Raw genomic sequence first — 22,962 nt, forward strand, 5'->3', positions numbered from 1 at the left:
TGACCTCCGTCTCCACCATCCCCACACAGTCCAGGTGAGCACAGGTGAGGGATCCTGTGGGGGAGTTATCAGGACAGCTGTGTATCTGACATTTGACCTCCATGTTAGAGGTGTGTTCTGACAAAAAGATCCTGATCAGATTGATCTGGTTTTATTAACGCTAGAGTCCCTTTAGCAGCTGTTCCAGAACTTTTGGTTGAATCACCAGGCTTCCTCAGCAGGTCTGACAAAGATCTTCTCACCTGACGTCATGTTTGTCTCAGAATCAGAGAATGTCGACGAGATGCAAGAAAAAACTTTAATTTCATCAAAATTTACAGGAAAAACAGAGTGAGTAGAAAACATGAGGATGATCGTTATAACGTTCTAAATCCCCCCCCCCGACCCCAACCCCTCTTAATATTTACACCAGTTCCTGTTCTAACAGACTGATCCTTTCAGTCGTTGTCAGTTTGGTGTTTACGGAGCGAGCAGCCGGTGTCTAGTCGTCTGATCCAGCAGCCGGTGATACTCGTCCAGTTTGTCCCGGACTCTGTCAGAAACCTGAAAACACACAAACACTCAGAGTCACACACTGTCACAGGTTCGATTCCCTGTTTCTACTGAGGAGCCGCTCCACAAACACTGTCACACATCACCAGAGGAGATTGATGAGCTGATTCTGGTTCAGCCTGACTGAGACCTAGACTCGTCCCTGTTCACCTGATGTGGACCCTCAGACCACGACCTCTGACCCCAGGCAGAAGAGGAGCTCAGTGGACGCCATTTTGGCTCTGATGATGACATCATCACTGCTGTGACATCAGCTCATCGATCAGCAGGTGATGTGAAGCAGACTCCATCTGCTGGATCTGACATACAGCTCAGTGCTGAACCCTGACTCTGGGTCAGGATCTGGATCCAGACTGTGGTTGATGTTTAGACCTGATTCAGGGTCAGACTGAGTTCAGGTCTCAGCTCATAGTGCAGCAGGGCTTTTATTGTGAAGGAGCCATAGGAAGCAGCTCAGCTGATGTCAAATAATCGTTTCTGATCAGGATCAATAAATGTGATCAGAACATTGTGCAATGTGAAGATAAACCTGATCAGCTCTGATGGATCAAACAGGAAGTGAGGAGGACTCACAGAGGAGTTGGTCTGAGTCTCAGCGAGTGCCTGCAGCAGCTGATCGATGGAGGTGTACGGCAACCAGACGGAAGACCAGGTCGCAGAGAGAGGCCTCTGAAACACACACAGACACACACACACAACAGGTCAGTCTCTGTGGACCTGGTCTCTGATTGGACAGAACAGGTCACATGATGAGGTGTGCACAGTACTTGGAGTACTCATCTGCAGTATTACCTCGATCCCAAAGTACTGGTGTCCCCTCCCCAGCAGAGCGTCTACGTACTCCAGGACCAGCTCGGCCGCAGAGTCAAGGAGGTCAAAGTTCAGATAGAGACGCAGCAGAGACGCCGCATCCACAGCCTGAGAGCAGAGAGCATGATGGGAAAAAGCTCAGAGTCAGCAGAGGAACAGTTCAACCACTGAGCTCACACCACTCACCCACTCATCCATTCATTCATTCATTCAGACAGAACAGGATGCAGCAGTTCATCAGTTCAAGTCGCTGATTTCCTGTTTCCTGACACTGAGTGATAAATATCAATCAATATCAAAATATCAATATTGATCAGGATGTAATCTGATCGGATGTTAGTTTAACTCTGAGAATATAATTTATTAACAAACGTGTTTTATCTGCTTTAACCAAACATTAAAAATTAACTTGTAACTGATCAAAATGTGAATTAAGTAAAACCTGTGACGATCACAGATTCTCTGTAGAGGAGGAGAACAGTTTATCTCCATGTCCAGCTGTCAGCCCTGTTAGCCTTGTTAACTGTTAACTGTTAGCCCTGTTAGCTGTTAGCCCTGTTAACTATCAGCCCTGTTAGCTGTTAGCCCTGTTAACTGTTAACTATCAGCCCTGTTAGCTGTCAGCCATGTTAGCTGTTAACTGTCAGCTGTTAGCTGTTAGCCCTGTTAGCTGTTAACTGTCAGCTGTTAGCTGTAAGCCCTGTTAGCTGTTAGCCCTGTTAGCTGTTAACTGTCAGCTGTTAGCCTGTAGCTGTAAGCCCTGTTAGCTGTTAACTGTCAGCTGTTAGCTGTAAGCCCTGTTAGCTGTCAGCCCTGTTAACTGTTAGTTGTTAGCCCTGTTAATTGTTAACTGTCAGCCCTGTTAGCTGTGTTAGCTGTTAGCTGTTAAGTGTCAGCCCTGTTAGCTGTTAGCCCTGTTAGCTGTTAGTTGTCCTACAGACAGTCTGAACTCTTGACTCAAACACATGGTTTGTGAGCTCAGTGTCATCTGACCTCTGACCTCTGACCTATGACCCTAAGTCCAGGTGAACATGTGCCAGGTGTGTCTGTCTCCTCATTGGTCAACCTCTCACCTTGTAAGACTTGACCAGCCAATCAGGCAGAGGGGCACCGTGCGACAGCAGCTTGTTGATGACGCAGCGGTGGTGCTGTCCGTTAGAGGAAGGATACCTGTCCAGGTAAGAGGCAAGCAGCCGCCACGCCTCGTCTGTGGCGCTAAAACAGAAACAGACGCAGTCAGAGACGATCTGATCACAGCTTCTGATTATTGATTATTGGAACAAATCAAAGGTTACATCCAGTGGTCCTCTCTACAGACTGTTCACACTTGTCTCCTCAGGTGAACTGGAGTCATCCAATCAGTGATCAGCATCTGAATCTAATGATCTAATCAGAGAAATCAAACCTGGATTCTTTGGTGTTGACGACAGACGACAGCTGATTATCAGCCAACCAGCTCCAAGCTTCGTTCTGAGTCTCCTCCCCCCCGAACTGCAGCCGCACGCACCTGAACAGACACACTACATTACACACATTACACTACACAACTACACACAACAACACCCCAACACACACACAACATAATACATTCAATAAAAACATGTAAAACACAGGATCTAGGACTTACTTGAAGGCCAGACCCTCAAAGACCGGAGTCAGACTGAGTCTGAAGGTCTGACAGAGAGACAGAGCAGAGTCAAAGAGTCCAGACTGGACCAACAGGGCCACCATCTCTACAGCTGTCGCACTGCCTGAGAGACAGACAGGTCAGAGAGAGAAAAAGACAGGTCAGAGAAGGTCAGACAGACAGAGAGAGAGAGAGAGAGAGAGAGAGAGACAGAGAGAGAGAGAGACAGAGAGAGAGAGAGATCAGAGAGAGAGAGAGAGACAGATCAGAGAGAGAGAGAGAGACAGATCAGAGAGAGAGAGAGATGATTCAGAGAAGGTCAGAGAGAGAGAGAGAGACGAGCATTTTAGTGGAGGGACTGAGGGTGGTGGTGCTGGAGAATGAGGAGGTGGAGGTGGATGTTAAGGTAGTAGTGGTGTTGGAGGTGGTGTTTTACCAGCAATGGCAGCAGATGGTGGGTGGTGCTGGGCGAGGGTCAGGCGGCTGCGGGACAGAACATACTCCTTCTCGAGGTCCTTGAGTTCCAGGATGTCCACCTGACGTTTGACTGCAAACAGAAGACAGGTCAGCTCTGTCCACCAGGGGGTTCCACCCCGACAGGAGAACACTCTGCTTCCTGTCTCTAAGTCTGTCCACACTTAGGCTGCTGATAAAGTTTGATTTAAAGACTCAGACTCACCTGGTTCAGAAGAAAACTCTCCCTCAGAGTTTCTCTTTGGAGACGCTCCTGGACGCTCATACTACACACACACACACAGACACACACAGACACACACATCAAACACACAAAAACAACACTTTCTACAGCTGTGTCCTTGTTTTTACATGTGTTGTTGTGTACACGTGTCTGTGCTGTGGTGTAGTTGTGTATATGTGTGTAATAGTTGTGTACCACAGCTCCGGAGGCTGGCTGGACGATCCAGGCGTACTCTGGTCTGATGAGGCGGAGACAGTTCAGAGCAGCCAGGTAACAATTCACCTGTTTCTGAAGACCCAGACGGGTCCGGACCTCACGACCCAGACGCATCCCCAACTCGAACATGACGGTCCCCGCTGAACGAACACACACACACAGATCAAACACATTGTGTGTTTATTCTTGAAGATCTACCTGTTCCTGACCTGCCCAGGTGAACTGATCTGACTCCACCTTAAGAAAGACAGTCAGATGTGTGTAAGTGTGTGTGTGTACCTTTTCTGTAGTTGTGTCTGTTGATGTGGAAGGCATACAGCAGCTCATAGTAGTTGTGAGCGAGCAGGTCCAGACCTCTGGCCCGAGACTCGATGATACTGACGACCTGAGGACACGAGGACACAGTTCAACAGACATAGACCTCCTGACTCCTCCTGACTCCACTGGTCAGCAGCTGTGTGATCTGACATCTTCACATTTAAAATGGTGGAGAAATTCTTATTGTGAAGGGGAGGAGGACTGAAGCAGAGGAACTTTTATTGTGAAGGAGGACTGAAACATGTTTTCCACAGAGGGTTCTGTCAGGACATTCTGGTCTCAGACCTTTGACCTCCGTCTCAGAGGCTTGTTGTGTTGTCGTCAGCTGCTGATTGTGTAACAATAAATTCTTTAACGCTGACATTTAACACGAAGCTGTAACTGTGAGCTGTAATATGACAAAGACTCTGACATTTACTGAACAAGAAGAAGCACAACAGAGACCAGAACAAGAACCAAAGACCAAAGACCAGAACCAGAGACTCCATGGTCTGATGATTTATTTATTAATAACTTATGATCATTCAGAACAGTCAGTGTGAATGTGTAACTTAATGGATATGAACACTGTTATATCACAGATCTGACAGAGAGATCAGAGGTCAGGGGTCAGGGGTGAAGGGTTTACCTCATCATGCAGGTTGACGTAGGAGAACTGGACTAAATCCTGGAGCTGAGAGCGCTCACACAGAACCACCACCAGCTGACGGAGACAGTCCAGCTGCCTGTGAACCAGCAGGGAAACAACCAATCAGAAGGCTCAGAATATATTACATAACCTTACATCATCGTCAGTCTGTGTGTGTGTGTGCGTGTGTTTACATGCTGCTGTCTGGGTTCTGGATCAGAGCTTCGTAGGCTTCACTGTTGTGTCCCAGGTCCAGATGATGTTTGAAGATCCTGGTCCACAGAGCCGCCTGAACACGGTAAGGGTACATTAATGAGACTGTTAAACTATGACTTCTGACCTCTGACCTACTGTTAGAGTTAAACTGTGACCTCTGACCTCAATGAACTCTGTAGAAACTGACAAAGTCACAAACTAAAGTCCCTAATGTCACAGGTCCAACACACACATCTGTTTAACTAGTCCAGCCACACCCCTTCTGACAGGTGTACCTCTACCTACAGGAGTCTGCTGGGTCTGACTGTTACCTGACTGCTGACAGTTACCTGGCTGCTGACGTCACTGACAGCCTCTGTTATTGCCAGAGAGGCTAACTGGATGACCAGCTCAGGTAGACCCACATCCTCCAACAACCGCAGCACCTGAAAACAAACAAACACGCACGCACGTGCACGTACACACACACACACACACACACACACACACACACACACACACACACACACACACTAATCAGTCAGTTCTACAGGTGAATTACACCTTCATACAGAAGGTGAAGGTGTGTGATACCTGGCTGAAACTTTGAGACCTGAGTGAGTACCTTGTTGTAATACTGCAGTCGGGTGGTGGAGACAGCCTCCTCCTCCTCAGTGCCCGTCAGTCTCATCAGGAACTCCTCCTTCTCCACCTCCGTCGCTGCTTCCTGGAAACACTGCAGAGCCTGACGGAGAAACAATAGGTGAGGTGACTCCGCCCTCTGCGACACAGGTACAAACAGGATCAGGGTCGGTCTGGTTCAGGTGACTCACCTTCTGTCCCTCCCCGTTGGCCAGGTAACACTGACCCAGCATGAAGCGACAGGAGCCAATGTTCACCTGACACCACGGACCAATCAGCCTCACATACTCCTGAACACAAAGGAAGCACAGGTGAGACACACCTGAGACGCTCACACTGCTGTTTAACCAGGTGATTTATCCTCATAGACAAAAACTGTACCAGCATCAAACTGGTTCTGGTTCATATCATCGCCTGCCTTTACTTGCAGCGAACAGGTGAGAACAGGAAATAACAAGGTGCAATAGAACAACTGTAAACACCTCTACGCATGAGATCAGTATACAGGTGAGTGTGCAGGTGAGTGTGGATAAGAGGAGTCAGTGTATAACATAATAAACCCACCTGCAACTGTGTGTACTGACAGTTGGCCATTAGACACTCAGGGAACTGGAAACCAGGGTTACTGGGCCAACTGGGAGAAACCAGTTAAGACTCAACAACAGACAGACACAGGAAGTCACCAGAATAAATAAAGAGCAGCTGTGATCATGTGACCGTCATGTGATAAGGATACAGCAGCTGAGCGAGCAGGTGGACCACATTAGAGACCATGTGGGTCCAAAGGAGCAGAGAGTTGCTCTGCTGCTGACTGTAGATCTGAGAGATGATCATCTTCCTGGCTACAGTCTGATAGAAGAGCTCCACCACCGTCTGAGGACTCAGCACTGTCAACACAAAAACAAAACATACAAATACCGTTACACTCCCGGAAGTGTGGGTTTTAACTACGTTGCTCATGATTCACTCCAACCCTGGGTCCTCGGTGTGGCAGGTAGAGAAGAGCGCCTGCTGTCAGTCAGACATTAAAACATTTTCAGTTGAACGGTCTGACTCTGATCTTAAACCAGATGAAGGATTTTAGTCGTCAGACGTCTGGATCTTCAGTGATCAGAGAAACAAGCTGAACAAACAGCTGCTCTCTACGTCCTGAGTCCACTCAACATCCTCCCAGAGAAACATCCACTCTTAACATCAAACTGTTTCATTCAGAGTTTTACTGGTTTGAATCAGCTGCTCTGTTTGTTTGGAGAGGAGGAGACTCTGAGGAGGATCCAGCTCTGAACCTACGACTGATCACACACCTCTGTCACACAGCTGGATGATGTGAGAGCCCTGTCGGCTCCTCCATCAGTGTCAACAGTCTGAGGATACTTAGTTACAGTTACTGGACAGTAACTAGACCAGGTCTGTGTTCAGTGTCACTGACCTGATCGGTTGGTGGAGAGAGCCGGAGTATCAGACAGCTCCAACACTGTGAGGTGCTGCAGGTTTGCATCTCTGAAACAACACAGGAAGTCAGAAGTCACAGGTGTGATTCCATCTTTAACCAGACAAAATATTTGATACTTTTCTTCTGCCACAGAGCTACTGTTAAAAATTTCTTCATCACATGATCAGCAGAAAGACAGTGTGACAGATATCACATCTGTCCCCTACATCTGGACACACGTGACTCCTGTGGACAACCTGCAACGATACGATCAGTCGTACCTGTGCAGGTGTGTGTACTCACATGATGTCCATGGGGACGGAGGAGGCGAGGTTCTGGCTTATGTGTTTGAGGAGGTGATAGGAGGAGAGGAGGTGGGAGGTCCGAGGAATCAGGTCCTGCTGGAGCTGCAGCAGCTGAGCCCCCCCACCCAGAAACACCTGCGCACACGCACACACACACACACACACACACACACACGCACACACATCTGGTTTCAGATCAGTCTGTCTCTGGAGCTTTTCAGGGTCTTTAGTGGATCAGAGTAAATAATGTAGCTTTAATCCTGCAGAGGGTGCCACTGAGTCTCACCTGACATTACATCATTTTAAAGTCGTACAGAAAGTGTGTGTGAGTGTGTGTGTGCGTACGTTGTCTCCAAAGCGCAGGTAGAGTTTCTGCAGGATGAGCAGGTCTCTGCAGAATAGAGCTCTGGTCATGGCCATGTGACAGACGGCCTGACAGATGACAGACACTGCAGAGCTGCTGCCATACAGCTGAGACAGGCTGATCCTCATGTTCAGACTCTGACCTGCAAGACACAGACCAGGGTGAAATAAACCCACACAGACCATCTTATTAAACAGATCACCTTCAGATGGAGTCAGCTTTGTGTCTTTGAGGTGTCTGAGTCTGATTTTGTTCCTACCAGGTGCGATGGGTCCTTCTCCTGCGACCTCAGAGTCGGTCTCCAGGTCCATTTCCCTCAGCAGGACCATCATGGCTGCCATCGGGTTCCGGATGTCCTGCAGTTTGTTCTGGATGTCCTCGATGACGTTATCGCTGCAGAGAAAACACACGTCGTATTAATACCATCACAGATCTGATGTGATCCTGAGGAACCGAACGAGAGCAGACCTGTCATTGGACAACATGTTCTCCAGAACGAGCTCAGCAGCTTTCTCCGGGGACTGAAGATGTTCCAGAGCTTTCTCCATCTCGTACGCCATCTCTCCAGAAACAGCATCGCTGACGAGCCGCAGACACTGAACCAGCTGCAGGACGTCTCGCCCCACCTCCGGGTCTGACCACACACACAAACATCAGGTCTCAGCAAGCTTTAACTGGAGCATCAGCAACAGACAAGCCTGCGTCTGCAGCTCCACAAACTCGGTCAGGCTCTGTCGTTACCTTCAGTGACAAGAGTCTCGTCTTCTGAGAACAGGTACTCATCATAGGACAGGTACAGGTGATCCACAGCAAAACACGGCAGGAGGAACGACACCAGGCCCTGAAACACAGAACCAACCGTTCACTGCTACAGAGACTGAACTACACTGGGCTCACACACACCCTGACCTCCTCACACACACCCTGACCTCCTCACTGGTCCTCACCCCTCTCACCTTCTTGAGGAGACAAACCAGGCCTGTGTGGTGGCTGACCGTCAGACCCAGAGGCATGGACAGAGACTCCTGATACTGCAGACAGCAGGCGTAGAACTTGGACCAGAACTCCACCTGCAGCTGACGGTACTCCTCCTGGGAAAACTCAAACTCTGTCACACTGCTCTGCAGCTGCAGGAGGAACACCAGGAGGAGGGAGGAGGGGGGAGAGGAGGAAAGAGAAGTATAACATAAATACAATCAAACATGGAGATTCAATAATAAAATTAATAACTCAGAGACATTCAGAGCTGTCTATTCACATCCACGTGCTATTCTAACACATGGATGTGAAACAGTGACAGGAGAAATAAATCACCTCGCTCTCCACAGCCACCGTCACCTCCTTCTTCAGAGTCTCCCAGGAAACATCAGTGACCCTCTCTGAGCCACGACGATAAATCTGAAACACAAACTACATCAGCTGGTACAACCACAGAGATAAACCAGGTCTGACTCTCAGAGAGAACTCAGCTGAGCTCTGAGGTTTTCTGAGAGATCAGGTGGAACCAGGTGGTTTGATACAGTTTAACAGAAAACACTTCAACATGCTTCAGCCCAAAATACATTAATCTGCTGCTTCAGACAGGTAAACTCTCACCTGTAGAGCTTTAACTATCGCTGAAGCAGTAAATCGTAGAGGAGAGAAGAGAACCTCCAGGTACGTCTCCTGTTAACAGAGAACATTGTCAGTCACCTGGTCATTGGGTAACGACAGGTGTGACAGGTGTGACAGGAGAGGTCATCAGGTACAAAACTACATTCTTCACCTTTCAGAACAGAGTCAGCATCACCATGAACCAGTTTAAATAAAGATTTCATTTGAATTGATCCTCTGATCACAAACATCCGGACAAACACTACGAGCTACACCAGACCTGATACTGGTTGGTTAGAGGTCTGGTTAGTGGTCAGTTAATGGTCTGATACTAGTTGGTTAGTGGTCCGGTGTGGGACTGGTCTTACTCTGGGGTCCTGGTCCACTCCTATATGGACTTCTTCCTCTGGTGGAGGCTGAACAAAGACCTGGTTCCACTGACCAGCTGTGTTACTGTAACACACACACACACACACACACACACACACACACACACACACACACACACACACACACACACACACACAAAGTTACACACACAGTAACACACACTGGGTTCCTGTTGTCTGATTATGTGTCTCTGACTTACTGTTCAAAGTTGATGTATTTGACCACGGTGGTGTTTGAGTCGTCCACCCACAGACCCCAGATATCTGTCGAGGTCAGATGGAAATCCACTAGAGTTTCCTGTAAACACGTTAGAGTTCAGATTTCTGCTCATTACAACTAGAACTAGTTTACCTGAGGTGGACAGAACTAGTTTACCTGTGTGGTGAACAGGGTGGAGATGTGTTCGAGGCTGTAGCGGTTGTTGTCGGTGGTGATGAGCTGCAAGACGGTGAACTGTCCTCTCTGAGGGACGGCCAGGTAAACGGACAGACAGAGGCCGGTGGTGGAGGAGAAGGCGAGCCTCAGACGGTGACCCTGACCCAAAAGACGCTTCACTCCTTTACAGGCCGGCATGTACTCCAACACATCAGCCTCCAGCAGACACGCCTGCTCCTGTGGTTTACAGACACACACACACCATGGTTTGACTTCACGTATTGATCACTGATTATTGATTTTTCTGTGAACATTCAGCAGCTACATCTCCCGTATGTATGAATCTTGGTGTCTGACCCTGAGAGACCACATTCGCAGTCTGTGATCCTGACACAGGGCGAAGATGAAGGAGTCTTCCTCCAGCTCTCTGACAGCCAGACTGAGGGCCAGGTCGGCCGGACTCTGGTCCCCACGGATCGCTGTGGGCATCCAGCCCGACAGCCTCTGCATCATGGAGCTCCTCTTCAGCTCCACCATCGACACGCTGCCTGCAGGGGAGGAACACGCCATCTTTACATGTACAATTCAACATGTATGATCAGCTGCAGCTCTGTGGAGGTTCAGACCAGAGTGTGTGAAGCCTCTGAATCGTGGTCTTTACCCTGAGTATCATGCGGTGGCAGGGTGACCACCATGATGCCTCCTACGGGTGAAGCCAGGGCGTAGTGAGCCTCCCCCCGGTGACTCAGCCAGGCCGCGGAGGTGCTGGGACTCCCCGTCTGTCCCACCAGGCTGGGGATGGTGGCGCTGTGGGAGGGGTCCTGCAGACTCAGCTTCCCCACATCAGTGAAGATAGACTGCATGTGGAGCTCTGTCACCAGCTCCTGCAGAGGACACAGCGGTTATTGATCCATTGTTATTGATCCAGTGCTCTGAAAACAAAGAGTGTAAGAGAACATCTAAAGAGTTTATCGTTCAGTGATCACAGTCGTGGTTCCTGACAGTTACTCACACTGCGGTACATTCGGGTGGGGTGAGGCAGCACCAGCCTGTGGACGCTCTGATTGGTGGAGATGAGGATGATGACATTGTTGAGGGTCTCCTGGATGCTGACCCCCCCAGGAAGAACAGTGCAGTGGGTGAACCTGAGTCTGACAGCGTTGTTGAGCAGGTTGGTGTCCAAAGACTGCTCCACTAGCTGCACCGTGTCTCCTGACGTAGACCTACACACAATACACATGATGTTAGGGAGGTGTAAAGACTGTTTGATTGGTTTTCACTAAAAAAGATATGTCCTATCTGTGATGCAGTAAAATATTTGTTTTTTATTAGAATCTAAGTTTGGAGCCATTTTAACAGTTTAAAGCAGATTTTCATGATTATCACAATAATATCATTAATTCCAATTACCCTGGCCGGGATAATCCTGACATGAAACTCTAATGTTGTCGCACATCTGGTCTCAATCTCCAGATGTGTTAAATAATCAGAGGCTGTATAAACACTGATGTCACTGACCACTGGATGAATCTGTTGCTGGTGACCGACAGCAGCTTCCCACCCTCCTCATAATGAAAAGCTCCAGCGCTGTCAGGAAACTTCAGTCCTCCAGGGAGAGCACTCAGACCTGAACACAGACAGTCTGCTTATCAACATCTGCAAACATCAGGGCTGACGGAATATGAAAACACTGGATTAAAACAGAAATATTTAACAGACTTTACTTTTGAGACCTGATCATTGTAAACTCTGAATCTGAGTTGGAGCCAATGGCGTGGATCTGGTCTGATCTGACCCGGAACGACCCGGTTCTGTGACAGTTATACTGGTTTATATTGATATTTGGTTCCAGTATTTTATATTTTCAAACAGAGTCACACGTTAATATTTAAAAGAACGTGTTATTTCTGTCTGAATCTGATGAAGGTGTTACAATTTTCCGCAGACTCTTGTTCGTGTTCATTATTGATTACAGACAAAAGTTAATTACACTTAAATTATGTGAAACTGCTGATGTGAAACCTTTGATCTGACAGTTTACTGACATCTGAGCTAACTGCTCCGGATCACCGGCTAGCTAACTAGCTGAAGCTGAAGACTGACAGAACCGTTACTAGACTGTCAGTCACCTGCTCGCGAGCTAACGGCGGCGAATTTAGCGGGTTCAGGTGAGTGACCCAGGTGTGTTCAGCCCAAACACAATAGTAACATACCAACGTTACACCGGGCCCGGTTCACTCAGACTAACGTTAACCAGCGTGGTAGCGGTGCTAGCTGTTGTTAGCATGTCCCCGCAGTTAGCCTTCGCGCTGACACAGAGGTGTGTAAAAGTAAGAGCAAAGGAGACATATGAGAAGAGTCCCCGTGAAGGTTTACCGAGGTTTACGATCACTTCTCTGAACCGCTGCAGAGTTTCCCTCTCAAACCCACAAATCTCTATGAAGCTGCGCTCCAGCACCGCCGCCATCTTCTCCTCATGCAACTGTGACGTCAGAGAGACGGAGACCGCGCGCCCAGCGTTCGAACATTTAAAGACACAGTGACCAACTCAGCGGTGACAACCCAACCCTACAGACAGGTGACTACAAACAGGTGGCCACAGACAGAAAGCCACACACAGGTGACCACAGACAGGAAGCTACAGACAGGTGACTAAAAGACAGGTGACCACAGACAAGTGACAGCAGTCAGGAAGCTACAGACAGGTGACCACAGACATGAAGCTACAGACAGGTGACAGCAGACAGGAAGCAACAGACAGGTGACCATGTACAGGAAACTACAGACAGGTGACCACAGACAGGAAGCCACAGACAGGAAGCTGACAGACAAGTGACAGCAGACAGGAAGCCACAGACAGGTGACTAAACACAGGTGACCACAGACAGGTGACAGCAGTCAGGAAGCTACAGACAGGTGACCTCAGACAGGTGACTAATGTCAGGAAGCCACAGACAGGTGACTAAAGACAGGAAGCTACAGACAGGAAGCCACAGACAGGTGACAGCAGTCAGGAAGCCACAGACAGGTGACCACAGACAGGAAGCTACAGACAGATGACCACAGCAACTACAGACAGGTGACAGGTGACTAAAGACAGGAAGCTACAAACAGGTGACTAGACAGGAAGCCACAGACAGGTGACCACGGACAGGAAGCCACAGACAGGTGACTACAGACATGTGACTAAAGACAGGAAGCTACAAACAGGTGACTAGACAGGAAGCCACAGACAGGTGACCACGGACAGGAAGCTACAGACAGATGACCACAGCAACCACAGACAGGTGACAGGTGACTAAAGACAGGAAGCCACAGACAGGAAGCTACAAACAGGTGACCACAGACAGGAAGCTACAGACAAGTTTTTTATTTTGTGGTCTGCACCTACCTTCACCCCCCCACCCCACCCCGCACACACACACACACACACACACACACACACACACAACCAACCCCCTCCTCCCCCTCAACAGTGAGGCTTGTTGTCATGGAAACAGTCCCTTCACATTAATGCTGAAACTGGTCGTGGTTTCATTGAAGCAGGTGTGGGGACCATGAGCACCATGAGCTCACCTCAGAGCTCTACCAACACAAACCATCACAGCTGAGTCCCGATCAGCTCAGATCTGTAAAACCACCTGAGATGACACCTGAGCTGAAACTGTACAACACTCTGATACAACAACCTGAACCTTCATCCATCAGATAATCTCCTGTTCAGACTAATCAAACATGTTGATCAGTGATCAGCTGGGACACTCCAGTCTTTATGCTAAGCTAAACTAAGGTAAGCTAAGAGATATGAGTGGTATTGATCTGAGGAGCAGAGCTGCAATTAATGTCTGTTTCATTATTAATTACTCTGTTGTTTATTGTGTGAACTGATCAATAATTAAAATTTATATAAAATGAAAAGAATAATAAAAGTTCTCAGATCAGAGCTGCGCTGAGTAATCAATCAATCAATCAATCAACCAATCAAAAATTTACCAGGAGATATTCTGACATTGATTCCTGGTTTGAGTCATTTTTAACTGAGATAAGATTTTCTGGATTTAAATGATAATAAACTGAATATTTAAACTGTTTGGACAAAATGAGACATTAGAGATTTAAAAACAATCAATCAAGAAACTGATCAGCTGATTAATCAGTAATAATAATAAATGTTGGTTATTTGCAGGTTAAAGCTTCAAATGTCTGGGTTTTTTTTTTTTTGTTTTCTCTTCTCTTTTACCCGCCGCACCCCCCCAAAAAAAATCCTCTATATTCTTTATTTCATCATCTTAAACCTGAACACTGTGACCTCAGTCACTGTTTAACTTTACTGTGTTGAAGGAATGAGGGTGAGATCAGAGACGGAGGCGTCTCCACCGAGTACAAATAAAAACAACAGACATTTATTGTGCCAGGATCTACTGTACATACTCAGAAACATAATGTGGTGTACCATGTGGTCCTTAGATACTGAATTACAGCAGCATGTAGTGAATCATATAAAAAGGCTAAATGGAATGCTTTGTTCAGTAATACTGATTTGTACCATATAAAGAGGAGGAATGCAGTCTATTAACAACAACATCAACATCAACATCATCATCATCATCATCATCATCATCATCATCATCATCATCATCGGCGTCGTCGGCGTCACTCTGCACTGACTTATCAGAGGTATCAGAGGATAAACTGCTAAATGACCATGTTCATTCTTCAGGGTCGACCTGAGCAGGTGACCGCAGGAAGTCATGTGGGTTCAGGTGGAGTCTGTGGCTGCGTCCCGGGCAGGACGGGCAGCAGCTCCGTGGGGGGTAACAGGACGCTGGGGGGGTCACACAGTGCTTTTGGTGGGCAGCTCCGTGCTGTTGTGTCTCGTCTTGCGTGACGTGCCGTCGTCTCGCGGCCGGGCCTTCTGCAGGTTGGACATGGCGGCAGTGCGCTCGATGTCGATGAGGGCATAGAGCTCGGTACGGCGGGTGGGGGTGGTGGGAGGCAGCGGTGACGTGGGGGTGCGGGGCGTGTGGGGGTCGCTGCCGTCTGAGGCGCCCTTGTTCCCGGCACCGCCATCCATTTCCACCTCGATGTAGTTGAGGGTTTTGGGTGGCTCCGGGTGACCCGGCAGCGGCGGCCGGCGGAAGTCAAAGTTGAAGATGGTGGGTCCGTCGGTGCGGCGCCGGGCCGTGTCTGGCCGGTGGGCACTGAGCGGCGCCGTCACGTTCTCCGTGTTGACGTAGTTGTGCGAGGGTTCGAGGGCAGCAGACAGGGGATGGGAGTAGGAGTGGTGCAGCAGGCCGTGGTGGGGGTGGTGGTTGTAGCCATTGAGCGAAGGCGTTTTCAGGCCACAGCTGTTCTCCTCCTCCTCTGAGCTCGGCTTCCTCGCCTCCCACACCGGCGGCAGCGCCGGCAGGTTCTCATAGTCCAGCAGGGCAGTGCGCCGCTGGGCCGAATTGTTGACATTCTGCAGGTCAGGGGTGAGGGGGGGTGGGCGATGGCGGCGGGGAGCCGTCGACGGAATGGAGGAAGAGGAGGAGCCATTGGAGTGCGGGGGGGCAGGCTCAGGCTCAGCGGGGGCCTCGGCGTGGCCGTTTGACTCCTGCGGCTCCTGGGCCTCCTTCTGCTCCTGCTGCCTCTTCTCCTTCTCCATCAGCTGCCTCTGAACAGGGGTGGGACCCAGCACGAAGCGCACCCCCTGAGGCTCCAGCAGCACCTGGGGCTCCGTCTGGGGAGCCGGGGGCAGGGCCAGAGGCTCGGTGCGGAGCCTGGGAGGAGGCGGGGGGGTGGGAGGACACTGGGACTGGGGAGAGGTGGGGCTCTCCAAAGGGGTGGTGACGGTCAGAGGGCTGGGCTGGTCCTCCAGGAGCCCCGTGGTGTTGACATAGGTGTGAACCTGAACAGAAACAGGAGTCAGTTCTGTCGCCACTGAAACAACCTGATCGCCACTGATCAATACACATTACATCACATTTTAACCCCCCCGATCTGAGCATGATTATTGATCAGATTATTAGGAACAGATCGGATCATCTCTCACCGCTTCATCAGCCACCAGCAGAGGGTGAGTTGACTCCTCCCCCACTGACGGCAGACGGGTGCTCGCCACAGACGGGTGACGGGTGGAGGGGTGAGACGGTGCCTCACCCACAGAGGGAATCCTGGTCACACCATTAGGCACCGTGGGCACCGAGTAACCCAGAGCTGAGGACACAAGGGGGGCGGGGGGGTCAGGTGTGTGTGTATACCTGCAGGAGTGTGTCAGGTGTGTGTGTATACCTGCAGAGTGTGTCAGGTGTGTGTGTATACCTGCAGGAGTGTGTCAGGTGTGTGTATACCTGCAGGAGTGTGTCAGGTGTGTGTGTATACCTGCAAGAGTGTGTCAGGTGTGTGTGTATACCTGCAGAGTGTGTCAGGTGTGTGTATACCTGCAAGAGTGTGTCAGGTGTGTGTGTATACCTGCAGGAGTGTGTCAGGTGTGTGTATACCTGCAAGAGTGTGTCAGGTGTGTGTGTATACCTGCAGGAGTGTGTCAGGTGTGTGTATACCTGCAAGAGTGTGTCAGGTGTGTGTGTATACCTGCAGGAGTGTGTGCAGCCTGGTGGTTTGGCTCCAGCACCGCCTCCTCCACCACACTGATGCTGTGACTGTGCATCACCTCCTGCAGCATGTTGAAGATCTCTTCAGCTCGAGAACATTTGAAGGCAAAAATACCTGAAAACACAAAGTTTCACCTGAGTTGACTCAACAACAACAGTAAGAGTAAAGACGTCCTGTCTCCCTGACTCTGACCTGTCTCTCTGACTGACCTGTTTCACTGACTCTGACCTGTCTCATTGACCTGTCTCTCTGACTCTGACGTGATGGATCAGCCCTGTCAGTGTTTTCAGGTGTTTGTCAGAGGACATGTGAGGAGGTCCAGGTAAAACCAGGTGAACACAGAGACTGAACACAGAGAAACACGACCACGGCTGTGAACCCCTGAACACATCTATCTACAGTTGATCAACACTACTCATCTGATCAGGATTTGCTCAGGGTCAGGTCACAGTACTGTGGGGGAGGAGGGGGTATGCGGGGGGAGGAGGGGGTATGCAAGGGGAGGGGGAACACAGCAAGGTCTCAGACTTACCAGACCCTCGGACCTACTGACCCCCTCCCAAACCCCATCTCTCTCCACCTGCCTCCACCTCCTCTCAGAACACCTGAGAACATCTGAAGGATCAGGTCCAGATGTTCTCTGGCGTTTCCTCTCACACACACAGCACAGTCAGAGAACGTCTCGACTCGTCCTCACCATCAGGAAGTGTTCAAGTGTGGTTCAGGTGCAGCTGACTGTGCTGTTATATGAGTTTATTTCCTCTCAGATTCAGTGTGTTCCCTGGAGGTTAAACAGTCGTACAGTATCTCAGGTGAATGTGTACCTTGGCCCGTCTGGCAGCGGCGGCCGCTCTCAAACGAGAACAGGTTGGAGTCGTAGCCATAGCGCCGTAGGCACAGGTAAGGCCACCTGACGTCATCACGGCGATGGGTGTGGAGGACGAGCTCGGCGTCGGTCAGCTCCATCACACCTGAGCCCAGCTCGTTCCCATCGTCGTCCACGTTGATCACCTGCACCGAAACACAGGAGACGGTCAGAGACAGCTGACTGTACACCTGGATCACAGACAGGTGACATTAAATTCCTGTTTGTAAGATTACAGCAGGATACTGTGCAAACCTGAAACTAAATATTTTTAGACCTTGGTGATAATAATTGAGGTAGTTCAGTCTTCCTGTGTCATAGTTTCACATTACACCTTCATTTTTCCTCATCAGATCACCACTCACAGTTTGTTTGGAGGACGAGGAGGAGGAGGAAGACGTGATGCGGACATTTCAGAATAAAGGCATGTTTTACAAATGATTATATTGTGGTGGACTGTGATGTTTTACATTATGTTAGTGAAGAAACTCTGTTTCAGACTGTTTAGTTGAAGTTCTGTTATTCCAGGGTTAATGAACATTTCCAGCTCACTCAGTGAAGCCTGTCTGTCATATCAGCTGCCTGTGATTGGCTGGGAGCCAGGTATGGAGGCGGGGCTTTGGGCCGATGTAGGTCGTGGAGAAAACGTTCAGTTTTTGTTATTTTTGTCGCACTGGCTGCAGCCCACAGTGACCTGTCTTATCACATTTAATAAAAGTTGTGATGAAACCAGCTGACGTCTGTGAGGAGGAGGGGAGCGAGGGGCGTAATAACATGTACAATGTCTGATCGATGTTTGCATTTTGGATCAATGCTGCAGGATCATTGATCATTGGAACAATGAACTGATGTAAATCGATGCACCATTACAGCCCTGGTAAACAAACACCATTTACACTATATATATATATATATATATATATATATATATATATTTGTGTGTATATACAGCACCTGCTAAGCTAGAAAAAAGAAATAAACAAACAAATAAAACTATTAATTATATTTCTTCTTAAATGTTACTGAATCCACAAAAATAATCTGCAGTCATTCTGTTAGTCAGCAAACTTCAGTCATTGTTGAAGCAGCTGTTTGTCCGGTGTAGCGGGTGGAGCAGGTGGAGCTTAGCCTCAGCCATTGTTAATACAGGAGGTTAGAATACGTTATCTGAGCAGACTGGACGCTACAATCAGAAAGTGATGAGACAGGCTGGAGCTAGCTGGTTAGCATTCTAACTGCAGTAAAAGAGAAGTAATAGAAACAAAATCAAAACAACATTTAACGTTGTTGTTTTCCACCTCTGGAGACAGCTGTTGTAGCTCTTGGAGAGTAAAGAAATGAAGTTTGATGTTGAACTCACGACATTTCTTCAGACTGAGTAAACAGCTGCTAATACTAATGTTAACTATGTAGCCATAGCAACAACTTACAGGTAGATCCTTGAAAAAAAGATCTGAAACGGTCGTTCTGATTGTGTTCTGGTTGATGTCATTAGAAAGTCTCTGGACTGTTGCAGGTTGAGATTCAGACTAAACCATGACTCCAGATGAACTGAGGCCTGTACTACGAAGCGAGGTTACTGTCTTATCAGAGTAAGTGTTCAGGAGTAACTTAGTGACGTCAAGTGTAACTTCCTGATTAACCTGTACTACGAAAGGTGGATATGTTTTACCTGAGGTCTGCTGCCATGGTAATTTACTTAATTTTTCATCTGAGAGATACGGTGCACGCCCCTTTAATCAACACGCACTAACTCTGATTAAGTTCACACCGACTCAACTGACCCACATCTGAACCACCGTCGTAGCGTTTAACACAGATCGAGGCAGTCAGGGTTTGTCAACCCCGACTTTACCTGAGAACCTGAGTTAAACCAGAGGAGGTTCACCTCTCTTCGTAGTTCAGACCTCTGATGTCAGACGTCTTTCAGTCTAATTAGTCAGATCAGAAACCTGTTTTATATTCTAACTCTGTATAATAACACTTAATAACTTTTAATTCTGCGTGGGATGTGACCTAATTAAATGATGCCTCTAGCTCCACCCTGAATGTGTCAGGAGCTGCAGACCAATAAGCTCTCAGCTTCAGGACGGCGCCAATCACCTGAAACGAGCCAACGCTCCGACAAAGAATCAGAGTGAGAAAAGATAATCAACTGTTGAAGTTGTGACAGAGAGAAAAACACTGTGGGAGATGGAGAGAGGAGCAGAGTCTGTGAAACGGTCCGACCACAGTCATTAGTGAATAATCCAGGGTGTGACTGAACTGAAACAGGCCGGGGCACGAACTCACCTTGAATTTACTCTGATGATTATCTGGAATTGACTCTTTCTCTGGACAGCTTAAACAGCTACCCATGGCTTCTTCAGAGCACCATGTGATGTCTGTGAGAGAGGAAACACAGCAGTGAAAGACCTGGGGGTGGGGTGGGGTGGGGGCTCCAGTTCAGACATCAGCTCACCTAGATCCTGCCTCCAGTAGCTCTGGTCCCATCCTCAGAGCCTGAGGGACACTCATGCTTTAGAAGATCTGCAAACATGAACAGCAGCTCTGCAACACACACACACACACACCGCACACACACACACACACACACACACACACACACACACACACACAGAATAATCAATCAGCTGTTGTTGGTTGATAAACTCATGTCTCTGTTTCCTGATGTTTTCCAGGTGATTGATGTGATTGAGCAATAATAAACAGATTCTCCTACAGGAACTGATCACTGTGTTTTTCACTGAGGACTATAGTTCACATTTTTCAAGTCACTCACATGACATGTTCACTGCAACAGATTTTCCTCACTCACAACACTCAACTCTTAAATATTTCACTTCCTGTTTAGTTAGAAAGTTTCTCCTTTTCTATCTCTGACACTTTCTTGGACTCGTCCTTGTGTGCACAATGTTTTCTTGATTATTATCACTTTGTGTTGAATGTTTTTTGTCTGTTACGCTGTTTGTCACAGTGATGGAGGGAAAGTTACTTCCAGTGATGGATAAAAACTTTTCACACAAACATCATGTCCTCAGACTGGATTCAAGCTGAAAACTAATTGATATTTAGTTAATTTTCTGTCTATATATAAAGTCCTGTGATTATTGCTCTTCTGTTAATATTTTTTCTATTACATTCTAATGTTTATACTGTTGTGTATATTTTTATAGCCTTATCTTGTTTTTATCTTGCCTTTACTCGTACTTATGTCTTTTCAATCACTTATTCCGCTGCAACAATGTAAATTTCCCCATTGTGGGACTAATAAAGGATTATCTTATCTTATTCTGTTCATTATATTAAACATATTTAACTTAAATAGAAAAATGTGTCAGCTTCACACTTGTCTTATTTCCTGACGTTTTACAAACTAAACTTCATTAGAAAATAATCATCACAATCAACTTGATGTCTCTCATTTCTAGTTTAAAAACAATTATAATAATTATTGATAATTAAACCAGCTGCTGATTATGTTTCTTACCATCAGGTAATTGATTAATTGTCACTGATTCACTGAGTTTCAGTCTGAATAAAAAGTTTGTTCCAGAGAATTAAGTCATTTCTCATGTTGTAAACAGAAGAAATCAACATGTTTAACAGAAACAAACTGAAACAGATATTTACTCTATAATCTTAATTCAGAGCTGCAGTGATTGATAAACTGATTCATTGATTTTAATACTTGAACACACATTAAAGTGTGTTTTTTTATTTTGTTAAAGGTGAAAATTTGCTGCTTTTCTTATTTTAAACAAGAGGAAATAATTTATTGATGTTCAATCCAACAATTGATCAGGAACTGGCAGAAAACACAATCATGAAAACAATCACTAGCTTCAGCTCTAATCAATCGTTTTTCTGATTGATCAGTGACAGAAACAAAGAAAAGCTGAAGAGAATCAGAATCACAGGTTTTAGTTTTATATCAAAATCATTTTATTTATTTTTCTCTGTGAAAGTTCCATATGTTTCTGTTTCTACAGGGAACTTTTATACTGATCAACAGATCAATACTTATCTGCTTTAACATCATTGATTACTTGTTTAAGTGATTTTTATACAGATCATATGATGATATATTTCTATACGAGCTTCTGCTTTTGTCTGTTTCTGCACTAAACTGAAGATTTGGTTCAAACCAGAGGTGAAAACACTGGATTCACTAGATGATGAATCGATTAACTCAGAATCAGCTGATTACTCGATGTTAAAAACAGTTAGCTGCAGTTTTATCCTGTCTTGTTTTTCTCAGTGAATAATCATGAAACCTCAGTGTGTGTTCATCTGTCACTGCTGTTTGATGATGTTGTTGTTGTTGTTGTTGTTGTTTTCATCATGTTACCCAACAAACAACACAAACTGTCACCACACAAACTCTGATGGTTTCAGTTTAGAAACTTTAATATAGTTTGACACTGAACAGACCGAGTTCACCGAGTCTGGGTGTTTACCCTGAGTCTGTCTCCCTAACCAACTAACCAACCAACTAACTGACTGACTAACTAACTAACTAACCCAGACACACCGAGCAGCTGCTGACTAACTCTAACTAACTGACAGAAGAGTGTGTGAGTCACCTAACTGTGTGTAATGGCAGCTAGCTCGGAGCTAAGCTTCAAAAAGCTAACGCTCATTTCTGCTGATTAGCTCCGAGGCTACAGTTAGCTCCTCACCCGACGCTCTCCGCCCGCTAGCCCCTAAACAAATCTGGAAATTCAGCTCACTTCACCTGCCCATACTCACCAGGTACTGCCGGCCTGTTCAACCAAGGTATCCAGACTTTTCCACACAGCGGAGAAGCAGCTCAGGTTTGTTCCGGACCGACGCTGGCAGCAGACGGAGGAGCCAGCTAGCTTTAGCCGCTGCTTACACCCGCAGATCCTCCATCTTTCCTCTGCGCTGCCAGAGCGCCAAAAAACAATCACAACTTCTTTCAAAGCTCTCTAACGTTCCTGTTTGTGCCAATCAAAGTGCGAAAAACGGTTCATATCCATCGATAGTCCTTCGCGCCTCACTGCGGGATGGGAGGCTCCGTCCAAACGCACTTCTTTGTGGCAGAAAACCAAGTTTTTGACGATGGGACCGAGTCTCCGCTGTTAGCCTGTCGGGCTAAATCACTACTGCTAAACTTCCGACACTTCCAATGTGCTGAACCCCCGCCGCACCGCGCATGCGCGGCCCGTACAGAACGGGACACCCGGGGGGGGCGGGGGGGGGCATACTGAACATACAACACTGTACTCTGAAATACAGAGAGTACTCTGAACGTACTATACAGTACTGACGATACTGTGTGTGTTCAGTCAGTGTAAAAGTACTGATACCAGAGAGTAAAATACTACAGCACGAG

General features: G+C 47.5%; 2 protein-coding genes across 2 annotated transcripts; both read right to left on the reverse strand.

Annotated features, from left to right (window-relative positions):
• Positions 1–284: 284 nt before the first annotated feature.
• Positions 285–12,660, reverse strand: nup160 (nucleoporin 160). Its single transcript, XM_018689034.1, has 34 exons — positions 12,521–12,660; positions 11,663–11,771; positions 11,157–11,367; positions 10,806–11,028; positions 10,502–10,692; positions 10,145–10,381; positions 9,969–10,066; positions 9,748–9,832; positions 9,383–9,451; positions 9,101–9,184; positions 8,743–8,913; positions 8,528–8,627; positions 8,255–8,420; positions 8,046–8,179; positions 7,768–7,928; positions 7,421–7,557; positions 7,115–7,185; positions 6,422–6,572; positions 6,250–6,319; positions 5,877–5,975; positions 5,669–5,788; positions 5,394–5,489; positions 5,043–5,137; positions 4,849–4,945; positions 4,182–4,287; positions 3,882–4,042; positions 3,669–3,729; positions 3,426–3,536; positions 2,990–3,113; positions 2,768–2,869; positions 2,436–2,577; positions 1,345–1,470; positions 1,126–1,221; positions 285–543 (listed from the first exon to the last, which is right to left on the reverse strand). The coding sequence occupies exons 1-34, from the start codon at positions 12,609–12,611 to the stop codon at positions 460–462; spliced, it is 4,179 nt and encodes a 1,392-aa protein (XP_018544550.1). The 5' UTR covers positions 12,612–12,660; the 3' UTR covers positions 285–459.
• Positions 12,661–14,525: 1,865 nt separating this feature from the next.
• Positions 14,526–22,763, reverse strand: LOC108891747 (fibroblast growth factor receptor substrate 2). The gene is made up of 7 exons (XM_018689055.2): positions 22,356–22,763; positions 20,065–20,153; positions 19,896–19,987; positions 17,563–17,749; positions 16,718–16,852; positions 16,179–16,342; positions 14,526–16,034 (listed from the first exon to the last, which is right to left on the reverse strand). The coding sequence occupies exons 3-7, from the start codon at positions 19,959–19,961 to the stop codon at positions 14,979–14,981; spliced, it is 1,608 nt and encodes a 535-aa protein (XP_018544571.1). The 5' UTR covers positions 19,962–19,987; positions 20,065–20,153; positions 22,356–22,763; the 3' UTR covers positions 14,526–14,978.
• Between the last annotated feature and the right edge of the window lie 199 nt (positions 22,764–22,962).

Source organism: Lates calcarifer, linkage group LG10, assembly GCF_001640805.2.
Source record: "Lates calcarifer isolate ASB-BC8 linkage group LG10, TLL_Latcal_v3, whole genome shotgun sequence".
Classification (NCBI taxonomy): domain Eukaryota; kingdom Metazoa; phylum Chordata; class Actinopteri; family Centropomidae; genus Lates; species Lates calcarifer.